The sequence below is a fragment of the Solanum verrucosum genome, unplaced genomic scaffold (assembly GCF_900185275.1).
Source record: "Solanum verrucosum unplaced genomic scaffold, falcon-dt-bn FXZP01000220.1, whole genome shotgun sequence".
NCBI lineage: Eukaryota > Viridiplantae > Streptophyta > Magnoliopsida > Solanales > Solanaceae > Solanum > Solanum verrucosum.
The window spans coordinates 1,478,451-1,493,742 of NW_026020308.1; the positions used below are offsets into that span (position 1 = coordinate 1,478,451).

At 34.0% G+C, this 15,292-nt stretch overlaps 3 protein-coding genes across 3 annotated transcripts in view; 1 reads left to right on the forward strand and 2 right to left on the reverse strand.

Moving 5' to 3' along the window:
* The window catches only part of LOC125835145 (peroxisomal membrane protein 13-like), a 49,385-nt gene extending 46,262 nt beyond the window's left edge, over positions 1-3,123 (reverse strand). Inside the window, exon 1 of the mRNA XM_049514283.1 lies at positions 2,997-3,123. Coding sequence (XP_049370240.1) covers positions 2,997-3,024 — 28 coding nt within the window. The 5' untranslated portion in view covers positions 3,025-3,123. The remainder of the gene's footprint in view (positions 1-2,996) is intronic.
* On the forward strand, positions 171-7,870 carry LOC125835146 (peroxisomal membrane protein 13-like). The gene is made up of 5 exons (XM_049514285.1): positions 171-647; positions 4,771-5,007; positions 5,969-6,297; positions 7,037-7,129; positions 7,286-7,870. The coding sequence occupies exons 1-5, from the start codon at positions 638-640 to the stop codon at positions 7,514-7,516; spliced, it is 900 nt and encodes a 299-aa protein (XP_049370242.1). The 5' UTR covers positions 171-637; the 3' UTR covers positions 7,517-7,870.
* Positions 7,871-8,762: 892 nt separating this feature from the next.
* On the reverse strand, positions 8,763-10,540 carry LOC125835122 (F-box/LRR-repeat protein 12-like). The gene has a single exon (XM_049514259.1). It carries the CDS (start codon positions 9,948-9,950, stop codon positions 8,778-8,780), a length of 1,173 nt encoding a protein of 390 aa, XP_049370216.1. The 5' UTR covers positions 9,951-10,540; the 3' UTR covers positions 8,763-8,777.
* Between the last annotated feature and the right edge of the window lie 4,752 nt (positions 10,541-15,292).

Below are 15,292 nucleotides of genomic sequence, written 5' to 3' on the forward strand. Positions count from 1 at the left end.
GAATACATGTTGAACACCATCTTCGACCTAAAAAAGCAAAATCAGAGTATGTTTTCGTCATGAAATTACCTCCTATTGCTATCTCTACAGTCTAATGATCTCGATTGTTTGTGTAGTACCATCAATTGCTTGATCAATTTTTTGAATTGAGTTACAATGGAGTTCTTACTGTTGAAGACGATGAAGAAGGAAGGGAATTCAAATGGAACAGAACATGCGTGACTTCAGTGATTCTTTTCCTTTTTTTTCTAACCGAAATTAACGCCCTTTTCTTTCTTAAACTATCAAAATGTATAAAAAAAAAAAAATGACAAGCGAATATACAGAAAGACAAGTCCATAGCAAACTATAATTTTGCTACGGACTGTAATTTTACAAAGTTTGCTATAGCATACAATTAGCAATTTTTTATTTGCTATATGTAAAATTTTCTCAAAAAAGTATGTGGTTAACGGGTCAAGTTTAGGTTTGAATGCAATCGGCCCACCGACCTTCTACTGACGCATGCCAAGACGTAAGCCCATATAAGGCGGCCCCAATCAATTCATTCACCTATTAAAGAACGTTAAATTAGGGTTTTCTTATAATTTCGTCTTTCTCAGGCTGCCGCCGAACAATTCCACACACAGAATTAGCGATGGGGCGAAGTAAGTTTATTTTCTCCCAATTTTACGTTAATTACTCATATCTTTTCGGTTTTAGCTTATTACTGTTCTTAATTTTTCTAAAAAAACTTGTTAAGATCTAGCTGTTTGTTCATGGCTTCTGTGTTGTTTTACCAATTTTTGCTGAAATGATACATCTGATTTGTGGCCTTTTGCCTTGTGTGATTCGGTACGTAAGTAGATGTAGAGAACTCTGTTTATTGTTAAGACTAGTTATTGCTGAGCGATTCCAAAGGCTGCAAATGGAGGAGAATGGATATTAGGATTTTTTTTTTAAAAAAAGGTTGTGGGAGAGTATCACAACGTGCGGAGTCGAACTCTGACCAATTAAGTTGTTGAAAGTTCAGGTAGGTAGTCAACTAGCTGAATTACTAAGATTCCCCAATATTAGTATTCATATAGAGATTAATTCAGTAGTTGAAGGTTCAGCTAGTCAACTAGCTGAATTAATAAGATTCCCCAATACTAGTATTCATATAGAGATTAAAGATATTAAGACTAGCTGAATTAATAAGATTCCCCAATACTAGTATTCATATAGAGATTAAAGATATTAAGAGTACCTAGTTGAAGTATTTGAGTATATAAGTAATGGAGTTTTATAATGTTGCTACATGAGTTCCTGTCTTTTGAGACCAATCGCTCGACTCTCTAGTCCTACAAGTGATAAAATTCGGTAGTTTATTCAAGATTATAAAATATGTGGGAGTTGCATGTCGTTTCTACAATTCGTGTCTTTTGATACCAATCACTTTATCTCTAGTTCTACGTGTGATATAATTGGTTGCTTAAAGATGGAATTTTTGCCCTTCAGTTTTATGATGTTGCTACAGATGTATCTTTTTAGGCCAATTATTGATCTCTGGTCCTAGAAATGATAAATTGGTAGTAAGATAGAAAATTTGCCCTCTTTTCCTCACTGTTTCTTGCCTTTCTCTAATTATTCAAATACATATCTACTGTGAGAAAACAATAACATGTTAGATAGCGTTTAAATATATCTAATTAAACTGACCAAATAAATACATAGCAACTATTATTGTAAACAATAACTTTAGCAAAAATATGAAATTCTTTCTACCTAATTATTAATCTATAAAAAAAAAGGGTGTAAGAAATTGCTCGGTATCAGCTGCTAGAAATAATAGCTACACCGTATGTTTAACGAAGTTGCTTTGATTTAATTTTACTACTTCTTGTAATTATCAAATTGTAGGGTAGCCAATCATCTTATCAAATATCAACCGGAAAAGACATTTTAAGTGACTAATGGATGGCTCTAGTAGTATTGCATACTACTTTCTCTCTTTGAACACACAACTCTAATTTTTTTTCATGCAGCTCCATCACTTAATCCTAAACTAGCTGTACTCAGCTATATAAATCCTTTATATTTATTCTGCTCTATTCTCGCCATTTCATTCCAATACTTAGTAATTTGACTTCTTGGACAACTCCAAGGAAAACGAAATTTCCCGTGAAAAAACTAGAGGCTTTATCAGAACCACATTAGATACAAGTATGGGAGACAAGATTAACAACTAAATTCTACCCACCAGAAAATACAAATGTTGGCATCACAGAGTAAATTAAACATGTTTGATTGATCCCATTAAATCCAATACCAATTTTTTACACTTCAATGACAAATTAGTTTATTAATCCTGTATCTACTCTGCCTCAATTCAGGTGAAAATCATTCCAGTATTAAATAACTGATCTTTTTTAAGACAAATTAGATTTCTTCTCAATATTTTATTTTTAATACATGTGGTGTCCTGACCAGCTTGCACGCACCTCCGCTACCTCCTACCAGCCAGCAATGAATGGGAAGAAATCACCTAGTGTTTTTGTATCTGTTAGGAACTTAACCCGAGACCTCACTTCAACCACTAGAACACACCCTTGGCTGCTTTTTTCTCTTCTTTTTTTCAATGACAGTGGCGCCCATGCCAGCTTACACACCTCAGCTATTCCACCTCATACCTGATATCTCCCACCAACCCAATTACCAGATAACTCTGCCCCCCTCGATGAGTTTACTATCGAAATTTGCACGGATATAAACGTAATTTAATCAGATAATTGGCACTTGACAACCCCCAAACATATGCCCTAACAACAATGAAACTCAAAATTGACCACGAGAGATCAAAATCCAAATCCAAATCCCAAAACAACAAAAACTTTAGGTGATCTCCTTCAATCTATTCATTAAATTAGTCGCGGTACACGACAAGTAGGCCAAACACTATCTAAAAAAGGGCAATTGACAAAAATAAAACCAAACCCGCTAACGAAAAGATCGAAATACAGAGAGATTATGCAAACCTGACGGCTGTGGCGGTCCGTTTTCCATCAAATGGATAGAGGAGGAAGAAGAAGAGCCGCCGTCGATGACCGCTACGATGGAGAGAGAAAGTAGAGAGAGAAAGAAAAGAGAAATTTGATAAGGGGAAAAAATTAAGCCTAGAAATTTATTAAAAAGCGATTTTATCTTTTCTTAGAAAGTACCAAGAAAATTCAGTTGACGTAGTAATTGACCATACAACCCTTCTAACCAATAATGACTCGGTGCTGTATGTGGATTAGTCGGTGCGGGGGGCTGATCTCTTAACCGGAATGTGTGTTTTGTTTCTAAAAAAAATTGTGATTCCTTCGTATATCTCCGACCCCACTTTATTTTATTCTTCATTCTCTATATTTTGATATTTCTTTACTCTCAATTTATGTGACTTACTTTTTAGTTAGTTCTAAAAAGAATGACACATTTCTATATTAAGTAACAATTTAACTATAATATACCTATTTTATCTTTAATGAAATGATTTACCATCACACAAATTTCTATCATTCATTTTGGACCACAAGGTTTAAAAGTCTTATTTTCTTTCTTAAACTTCGTATCGAGTCAAACTACCTCACATAAAATGAGACGGAGGGAGTAGTAAAATAGAAAATTGAGTCTTCGGTCACCTTCTAAAAAGCTCTTTATTCTCCATTTATAGAAAAGTGAATAGTAGTTCTCCAAATTCATCCTCTCTATTTCACTTTTTCATTAATATAATATTTTTTCTATTATTTCTAACTAGCATATTATTTTTCATATAAGACTATTAATTAAATTTCTAATATTCATAATTCTTTTTAAATGTAATACAATATTTTTAAAAAATATATTATTTAATATATACTACTTTCATTCCGAATTAGCAATATTTCAATTACTTTGTTTTTCAATTTTCGTCACTTTAAGAGATAATTTGATAGTATTATTGATTTTCACTATGAATAATGCACAAAATTTAAATGATAAGATGAAAATTTCAATTTAAAAATACAATACATGACATAATAATTTAAATACAAGATAACAATACAATACATAACATAATAATTTTAAAAATTACGACAATAATTTAGTAATTCGGTAGGTCGTTTTCAGATTTAACAATATTCGAAAAAATAGTGTACAATCTAGAGAATTATTGTGCTTGTGATTGCGGTTGTACTTGTTGATTTCTTTTTTTCAATTATTTGTAGTTGTTCTTTAAGATTTTATATTAAATTTTGTCAAAAAAAATAATTTTATATTAAATAATTCTTTGAAAAGTAATAATTTTATATTACATGAAAATTATATAGAGTGATTATTTTGAAAAAGAAAAAAGAGCGGATTTATATTATGAAATAAGAAAATGAAATAGAAATATAAATAATAATACAATATTGAGGAGAGAAAAAAAATATTCTTTTTTAGAGAGTAAAATAGAGAACCGGATTGGAGTTGATTGTCTGTAAAAAATAAAGAACTCTAAGGTTGGAGAGTAAAAATAGAGTTTAGGGTTGGAGATGTCCTTATTTGGGCAAATATATTCATAGACCATAGTGACTAGGATAGATATTTCGTATTCCAAAAATTAGCAGTGTGACTTGTCGATTTTCTAGGATTCAAAAAACTTACTACTTCTAAACTATTTGTGTTAATTGATTTGAAATGATAAATTGTTGTATTCACAGAAACAATTTACTCTCGACCAACTCATTTTTTCTACTTTTTACTTTCTTTCGAGTATTATTGACTTGACATTTATTTCCACGGCAGGTAGTAGCCCACCTCCAAAACCCTGGGAACGAGCTGGTTCTTCTTCAAGCCCTGCACCTTTTAAGCCCCCCTCTGCTGGTAGCACGAGTGACGTAGTAGAGGCATCTGGAACAGCCAGGCCTGGTGAGATTGTTTCAACTGCTAATAGGAATACAGCTGTTAATAATAGCACACTTGCAAGGCCTGTACCTACTCGACCTTGGGAGCAGCAGCAAACTTACGGTAGCTCATACGGAGGTATGAGATGTTTAGTTAATTTTCCCTCTTGCTCTTTTTTGTGCCTGTTCTGTTTTTCCAGCAAGAGGGTTGGCTGTCTGAAATCCATTATTACAAACATGTCTGTTGATGCCTTTTTCACTAGCACAGCTGTTTTGTGGTTTGTAAATAACTATTTGTATTCTTTTACATCCTTAAGGTTCACTCTTGATATTATAAATACTAGCAACCTTGCATTAAAAGCCTCTTTTGGTTAGTATAACAACTAATTTATCCTTAAGGTCCACTTGTTTGTTCTGAATGTTTGTCCCCTAGCATCAAAAGGTTGATTATTGAGTGATGTGTATTATGATATCTGCTTTTTGGAGTGCATGCATATGATTTTTCAGGATTATAATGCAATACATGATATGTAATCATGCACGCCATCATTAACTAGGCAAGTTCTTCCTAAATATATTCCGATTTTATCATACTGTTTGATTCTCTTTCATACATTATAAGTATGCCCAGTGCCCTTTTTTAAAATTCTTTTAAAAAAAAGAATTACTAGGTTGTCTAAGTTTGTACTCCAGCTATACATTCCTCTTTTGGAACTCATCTTAGTTAATGCACCTATTAAATCGACTTAACCTCCGATTGAATGTTTCATTGAACTGTTATGCGATCTGCTAGTCAGTATACCTTCTCTTCTTATGTGTCCATTCGTAGGAATCAAGCGCTACTTGATTTTAATTCATTTGCAACCCAATTCCTACTTTATTTATACTTTGTCCTCTGTAAGTATGAATGGCATCTGTGTGTTTACCGAGCCAAATCAAAATGTTGTTATGGACATACTCTTTTCATTTCCTCTTATGGTGAAGAAACTTTCTCAATCATTGAAAGTTTTGATCCAGTAATTGAAGTTAGTTATTGCAATTGAAGTCCTTTTTTATAGAGTACCCAATCTCATTATTTGCTTGATTGGGTCATTATGCAGGTATTAATACAGGTATGAATTATAATTCTGGATATGGAACTGGAACATATGGTTCTTATGGTGGTGGCTATGGAAGCGGAAGCACATACGGAAGTGGTTTGTATGGAAACAGTATGTACAGAGGAGGTTATGGTGGACTTGCAGGCGGTGGCATGTATGGTGGAGGAATGTACAATAGTGGGTATGGTGGCTCAATGGGAGGTTATGGCATGGGCGGTATGGGTGGTATGGGCGGCATGGGCATGGGACCCTATGGGGACCAAGATCCAAATAATCCATATGGTGCTCCACCTTCTCCACCAGGCTTTTGGGTCTCCTTCATGCATGTGGTAAGCTCTAACAGTTCCAAATAAATTTATTTCTGTTCTATACTTATATTCGGGGACCCTAAAGTGAATTTGATGTGTACAAGTCCCTCATTTGCCCTGCACTTCCAGTACAAACTGTGCTGGCCTTCTTTTTGAATTTTTGTTTTTGGATTGGTCAACAGTCTAAAATTAGCTCCAAGTGAATTGGTAATAGAGCAAGGCCTCCAAAATACGGAGAGAGAGAATCACATGGGAAAGGGGAGAAATGTAAGGAGATTTATTGTGAAATCTCAAAAGCTTCTTGCAGCTCACTGGTTTCTGTGATGAGATACTTTTAGTTTATGAAAAAAAGAATTATAGGTAGATCCCAATGTTTTTGATAATAACATCCTCCCTAAGTTTTACTTGATATGAAAAATAGATCCTCCCAAAGCTTTTATAAATTGTGATATCTCTCTTTTTTGACGCTAATGGTTTTCTAGCCTGCAATTAGTAGGTTTGTCGATACGTATCTAAGAACTTGCAGGCCTCTTTGAATCAACAAAAAGTTCAAGGAGATGCAAATGAAATTAATAATTATTTACGTTTCGTATTTTAGGTTCTGGTGTGAGGAGAGAGAGGGCTGTCCTTCGAGTACCACCTGATGCTTTTGAAACTGCTAGTTACATATGGTATTTTAGTCTATACTCTATAGACATCATTAATGCCTTCTGTCCATTGATAATTAATTGTTTTATATTATGTTACTTAATGGTGGCAGATGCAAGGCGTTGTAACTTTCTTTGGCCGCGTTGCAATGTTGATAGACCAGAATACCCAGGCATTTCACATGTTCATGTCGGCACTCCTTCAGGTATATGTTCACTTATTTATCCCTTGCATCCAAATAGTTCTTGAACAACCAATACCTCCTTAACTACCTTATGGAGTTCTGTATTTGCTACCCAAATACTCTGTGGAAAAGTATATAGGATGGTGACATGATAATTCATTAACATATTTTTTACAGCTGTTTGATCGCTCAGGGTTATTATATGGAGAGCTGGCAAGATTTGTGCTGAGATTGCTGGGGGTCAAAACAAAGGCCAATAAAATTCATCCCCCAGGCGCTAATGCACCTCATGGCCCTAATGCACTTCCTGGTCCTCACCAACCTCGTGGTAATCAGAACTTTATCGAGGGGCCTAAGGCTGCTCCAGGTGCTGCATGGAACGATGTGTGGGGTGATAATGCACAGTGATATAGAGTAGTGACTTACAAATGTCACCTACCATCGGAAGCCGTTGACAACAAGTTGCAGTTTGTTGAAAGCTACAGTATATATAAGAGCTATGCTGGTGTACTCGTATGTAAAGCCAATCAGCTTACCGTGCTGGATTGATTTGCTGCATTTAAATGAATAATAATCTCGACTCCCCCCCCCACCCCACCCCACCCCCTTCCCCTGCCATATTTGTGTGGGATTGTAGGTTGTTATAGATCAATGTGCACGTCAGTTTTGGAGACTGAACAAAATCGTTCTAGAAATGATGTGGTATGATTTCCATTGATTGGCGATAAGATGTTTCATTGTTACATCATTTGTGTAAATTCACCAAATGCGAAGTTCTCAATTTATTTGACGAATATCTTATTTGTTATACGTAGACCTTCATGCAGCAGCTCTGACAATTTTTTTTTACATGGGATGCACAATACTCAAACGCAGAGTAGAATTCTTTCATGTTAGAGTAGTAGAAAGATAAAACGGATCTAAATTGAATAATAGAGGGGTAACAATGGACTCAAATATGGGAAGAGGAAAAATTTCACATGAAAAAGTAGTTCACCTTTTTTCCACCTTGTACATTAGTCAGTAGAGAAGTGTTATTTTGGACCTTCAAGTAATATGAGGAGTTTTTTTGACCCGGTAGTAAAATGGAGGACAGCATTGAGCTTTACCTAACAGGCAAATTTGACCTTTTCTTTCATTTATGTATTTAGTATTAGTACTCTCTTTGTTCCGTATTAGTTGATCACTTTCATTTTGCACATTACTTAAGAAATCATAAATAAGAAGATAATTATACTAATTATAACGTTCCCTACTATTCTTCTATACCAATCCTTCCATTTATCATGCATCAAACAATTGTTCTGCATTGTGGCAACATGCCACATGAAGAGCTACACCTCTGAGTGTGGGTTCTGCAATTTACACCAAGCAACTGTTTCATTTGTATGTACATGCATTTATTAGAATCACTTTTTTTCTTATGGGAAGAAAACATTACAAGAAATTATACGCAGCTTGATACTAGTGTGCAGTGGGCACAACTGTCGTGCATTTCCATCAAGTTGGACAGGAAACAATGTTTCTAGTGGTGGACGGGTGAGTAACACGTCAGTTCCAGGGAATCCGAATTGGATTGACTGGGATGATAGTTTTTCCTCACGAGTCTGTAAAATCAGAATGTCTGCTGAGACCTGACAGCTTAAGAACTGAAGATTATCGCCACCTATTAAAACCTGAAGGCTCCATGAGGGCAAATACACATTATTTCTTCTTCTTTGATCTCTACATTACCTCTTGCAAGTTTAAAAATCTCCAACGCTACACCACTGATCTGAGAACTTCTGGTGACGTAAAGAATTGAGAGACGTTTGCATCCGGTTCTCAATGCCTGCAGTCCACGGTCACAAAGATTTCTACACCGATTCACATGTAGTGTTTTCAAGTTATGACAATGTGATGCGATAGATTCCCAACCTGCTATCTTGACCTCATGACATATTGCTAAGTTCCATTCCTGAAGTGACGGACAACCCTTTGCTATTGTCATGATACAATCATCGCCAATCGTTCTGCTGGAACGGAAATTCAACACTCTTAACTTTGCAGCAAATCCGACGCTAATAGCTACCAGATCATTCACACGAGTGCACCAGGTCAAGTTAGACACACTCAAGTATTCAATACCACCTCCACTTAGGATACTCCGTATTCCATTAGGTTCAAGCCTACAGTAATTGGCTTCCAAATGAGTCAGAGTTTGAGAACATCCTTGAAAGCCAGCACCAGTTAGATTTCTACAGTAGGATATTCTGATTGCTCTAAGACGACGGCAGTTTTGTGAAATAGCTCTTACGCCATAATCAGAGATTCGAGAGCAATACGAGAGATTCAGATCTTCTAAAGCTAGGCAAGAATTAGATAAGGCCTCTAACCCATAATCTGTAACATTACACCGGTAAAGACTTAGTATTACCAACAAAGAACAGCCAGATGCCACGCAGGAAAGACCACTATCAGTTATCCCAAAACAGCAGTCTAGATGAAGACTTTGCAGTTTTGATCCATGACGTGGTAACAAAGACAAACCCGAATCTGGAAGCTCGGTGCATCCGGACAGGGACAATGATTCTAGGTTCTGGAAACGGTTCAGAAGCCTATATAAGTGTAATGTACTGATTCGGGTGTTAGTTTGAGATAACGATGAAACATTAAGCATAGTGAAAGAGCATTGAAACTGTAAAAATCTTCTATTTAGATTTTGAATATGAAGCCAGCGACGACAGGTTAAACCAAATGATTCATGGTCAGATCCACGGTCAAGGTGTTGGAAAATAAAGAGTAAACAATCGTCAGGAAGCTGCATGATATATCCAGAGAAGTCATCTGATGGATTATCCATTTCTACCAAGTTAACACTCCAGCAAGGGTGTGAAGCTCTATAGTTCACAATAAACTTTTTTTTTTATTAGGACTTCCCAATAATTTTATTAAAAGACATGCTAGAGTCTTAGAAGAGGTAGACGACTCGAAAAAAGAATGAGCAAGTCTTCAAACGCATGACCTATGAGATCACTGACTTATGGCAAAGAAATCTGGTTTTTGAACTATGAAGTCCCCTAAGAAGTAGGAACTAGGAAGATAGTTTACTTATCAACCAGAGTAAAATGTCAATGTTCCCAATGGTCAGTTTTAACTATACTTACCGTCTTTGGTACCAATACCAAAAGAGAAATGATTGGAGGATGTTAACTTGAGAGGTTAGCCACACAAACCAACACTGCAAAGAATAAGAAAAACCGCATATTAGTTGACATTATACAGCATTGAGCATACCATACATGAATATCTTGTCTTTTGTTTATAATTAAATTTTCTCTACAACAACATACCCAGTGTAATTCCACAAGTGGGATCTGGGGAGGGTGGATACACGGCCCTTACCCATATCTTATGAAGGTAGAGAGGCTATTTTAATGTTTTCAAGCATTACAAAATTAATAAAGGTAAATTGCAACCTCATCAATATATTATAAGATGCTTTGTGCATGCATATGTCCACTTCAATATGAATACATAACCTCAAATTTCTGCAGTACTACTAATGCATACTAGGTACACTTATAAGATAGATTTATAGCGACCTAAGTCAAAGGATGCAAGAAAAAACAAAAGGAAATAAAAAAAACCCTTAATGAAAGCTACTTAATTGTACTTTATGCATGCCAAGGTGTAGCTAGACAATAAAACCATCGGGAGCTATTTTCTCAGAAATATGCCATGCACATCTTAGCGAGGATACAAAATATTTACAAGACTGATGTGTATGCTTAGCTTCATCTCAAGCCCGGACTATCTGGATATAGAAAAGTATCCTACATTTGGTGAAGTCTTGAAAATATCCCAACTGTGATAGTAGTGTTACTTGGAATTTTTTGTAATTTTTTTTCTCAGTTAAAGTATTTCATTGTAATATCAAGGCCAACTTGGCAATATACAAGAAATATACCTAAAAGGAGAAACCTACAATATATGGTTCTCTCCAAAAGCCACCCAATCCTCTATACAAACAAGAACTACACAGGTGCACCAAAAAAACTACAAGGGATTGAAGACAACTCCTCAATCGAGCAAAGTTCATCTCCACCCCTTCAAAAGCCTCCTATTTCTGTCTTTCCAAATGATCCACATTATAATCCACGGGCATAAACATATGTATATGGTATCACAAGGAATAGATGTGCAATTCATCTTGGAAGATGAGCTTCAAAAGCACTAGCTATTCTGCAGACACGCTTGATAATAGCTTGGACAAAAACCTCTCCTAAGGGGTGGGTCATTTGGTTCAAACCATGATATCTCAAGATTATAATTAATCCACCTTCTATATGGGATAAGTTATACTAAGATTTTGGTAAACAATAATACTAATTTTAGCTAATACCTCCAACCAAACACGGGATAAATTTAATCACAAAATTTGTTCCGGGATAGCCCACCTAATTCGTTGAACCAAATGGCACTAAGAGGTTGGATTAGGGGTCGAAAAAGGAAATCAACTAAGGAGCAGCAAATAACAACCCAAAAGAGTTCCTTTATTCCCATTCTAACTTGAAATATTTTGTAAACTACAGATAGCTCTAAGGTCCCCCTTGCTCCAATAAGTCAGCATTTTGGGTTTAGATATTCTAAGAGAAAGATTTAACAACGCTTGAATGACCAGAGGCAGAGCAAGGGATTCTAACAAGGGTATTCAAAAAAAATGCAAGAATGCATGCAGACCTATGTCAATGGATATGATGAACAACAACAACAACATAATACCCAGTGTAGTCCAACAAGTGGGATCTCGGGAGGTTAAAGTGTATGCAGACCTTATCTCTACCTCATAGAGATAGATAAACATTTGACGTATACACAAAAACATTTGTTTCCCCCCTATTTACCTATCATAATCATCTGACAAATGAGATTCAACTGAACTTCTTGAATCCACCTAGCTCCACGACCCCGCCCCTGGCCTGAGTCGTGGGTGAGCACTTAAAAATACACATCGCAGATTTTAGATAATTTGAATCAAATAGATAATACAGTACACCTAAAGTTTGCAATTGTTCTTCACATTGACAATTTCAAATAGACTACATAAAACTCAGTATAATGATTAGCTGAACAAAGTGAAAATATAGAGCATTTCCCTCTACAAAAAATTGTTCTGGAATTCTTCAATCCTCAACTTACACATGAAAACTCTGAGAGAAAAAACAAATAATAGATTCAAAAACAATATTTTTTGAGCTTCTAGTGATTTTTTTACCTATTTATCTGCCGAAAAACACAGGATTCAATTGAACTCATTGTAGACATGCTACAGCTAACAAATCTGGGTTCTATAAAACTACAATTTCATCAAAATCTCACCAAAAAAATCCACAAAATTTATCAAATTCGGGATGATAAAGGCGTTTCCAGACTTAAAAAAAAAAAAAAATCAAAATCCGAAGGCCGTACCGGAGAGAGGCGAAGATAAGAAATTGGAACTATTGTTAATCACTCACATCAGCATCGGAATTTATAACACCTTGTTTGGATGTGATGCAAATTTAGTGATATGTCACACATCTTATTGGTGCGGTTTGATGATGGGGAGGTTTGTCTTCGGAGTTTTTGTGTGATAAAAACCATCACCTAAATTTAAATAAGTTTTATAAGAGTATAGATTATTTTGTTGTATAAAGCATGTGTTGGTTAGTCATAACTCTTATGCTTATAGAAGAAAACATTGTCAAAAATAGGATATTGGGACACATAAATGTATATGTATCTTAGAAGCGATAAGATTCAAAATGAGTATATCCATAATAAGATGTGGTGACGTATGTGGTGGTCAAGATGAGGAAGTGAGGCTAAAATGATTTGTGCATATTAGTAGGAGATGTACACATGTCTTAGTGAGTATGTGTAGGAGGTTAAATATAATAGGTACAGGGAGAGATGTAAACTGAAAGTATTAAGGAGAAGTGATTAAACATGATATGATATATCTTTATATTATCGAAGATTAACTTTAGATATGAGGGTGTGGACATCACATACTAGGGTAGATGACTAGTAGTTTTGAAGTGTTGTCTAACTTTTCGTAGGGTAAATTTAACCTTGTTATTATAGTGTCTTACTTTTGATTACTATCATTAGTCATCTATTATTTACTATGTTTAGGTTATCACACTATTCTATTTTTGTTATTGTTCTCTTATTTGTATTAGGGAGAGAGATAGACCGATAAAATATTAGGGGGAAGTGATTAGACATGATGTGACACAACTTTATATTATCGAAAATATAACCCTAGATAGGAGGATGTGGACATCACATGTATACTAGGTTGGATGTTAGTAGTTTGGAGTGTTATCTTGCTTTTCGTAGGGTTTAGCTTTATTATTACAATGTCTTGCTTTTGATTGCTATCATGAGTCATTTATTGTTTATTGTGTTTAGGTTATCGTATTATTCTATTGTTGTTATAGTTTTCTTGCTAGTTCCTTTGTTTTCCTCATTGTTGTTTTTCTTTTTTCATACCTAGTTTGAAATGTAGTACTTAAGTCACGATTTTTCGAAAATAGTTATTGGACCTTTACTAGGTAAGGGTAATGTGTGTACATTTTATCCGACTCACATTTCACTTGTAAAATTTCACTAGGGATGTTTTTATTGTTTGGATGTTACATTACAATATTGTCTTCATAAGTTTGTTTGGGTGTGTTTTGAAATCAAACTGATTTAAATCTGAAGTTTTGTTTAGACATGCAATATATTTTTACTCATTAATATGAAAACCTCACAACTTGTCTCCCTAGGTCTTATACTATCTTAAATTAGAAAAGTTCATAACAAAAGTATAATACACTGTTACAAAGTTATTCTAAATAAATATACAACATTTATGATTGAACTTTAGTTCGATAAAAAATAAAATTGAACATGAGTTGTAGTATACTACGTTTTAATATAATCTCCTCACATAGTACAAACAATCTTATCATTTTAAGCACACATTTCTAGATCAAATGATTGAAAAGATGAACCAATATGTTACTTTGAGACGTTTGTTGGTCAATATCATTAGCAATTGTGTTATCATGTGTCATATTTCGTGAATTTTCATGACTCCCTTGGTATTCTCACAACAAATTATGTCTCATTGTATAAGCTATGACAATCATCACTTGTGTGTCAATATCATGATGGTCATGCCTTATTTCACTTGTGTGTCAATATTTTATGAAAATTAAATAAAGTAGGAAATAATAATAAATTTAATTGGTAAGAGCAATAATTATATCTCATATAAATTGTTTAAAGGCTGGTAAGAGTAATAATGTCAATTTTTTTTTTGATATGAAATAAATGTTTGGTTGATATAAAATAATGATTTTCTTTATAAAATATAAACTCATGGGTTTATATTGAAAAATATAAAATCATGATATAAAATTTTCAAATCAAGTTTTTTTCGAGAATTTGAAATTTCATCTCATAATTTAAAATCATAAAGTAAAATTACATATTCAAGTACTAATTTCATCTTATAATTTTAAATCATGAAATAAAATCACATTTCAATACCTTTATAGGCTATGTGAACTAAATTATATCTCTTTATTTTATGAATTAAATATATTGATTTTTTCTTAATTGCTTAAACAAAACCACAAATTAAATATCAAGACTACTTGTTATTCGTACAAGACATTACGTATTTTTATTGACTTATCATGTATTAGTTAATCAAATTTATTTCTATGATTATATTGTATCATTCAAAATTGGATAACTATACCATTTCTTACGCCTTTAGTTCACTCTCATTGTTAAAAAAAATTCACATGTATATTTTCTCACTATTGTTATTTGAGTTACTACAAAAATAAGTTTAGCATATTAGCTTTTCTCATCTATTTCATTAATCTATTAAGTATTATCTTTTTTCATGACTAAAAACTCGAAGTTTTTCGATAATTAATCTTAATTTTTATTCAATTTGCTAATTTCGTAACATATCGTTCATATATAAAATACTTCAAAATCTTACTAGATTAGGAGGTGATGAGATTTCGAATAAAATAGGTATATAACTTTTTTTTTTTGGAAAACATTAAAGTATAATTTATGTATTTTCTAAAAAATAAATTCTAATCTTAATATTAATAATTATGGGCTTCATATATCAATGGGCTGAACCCA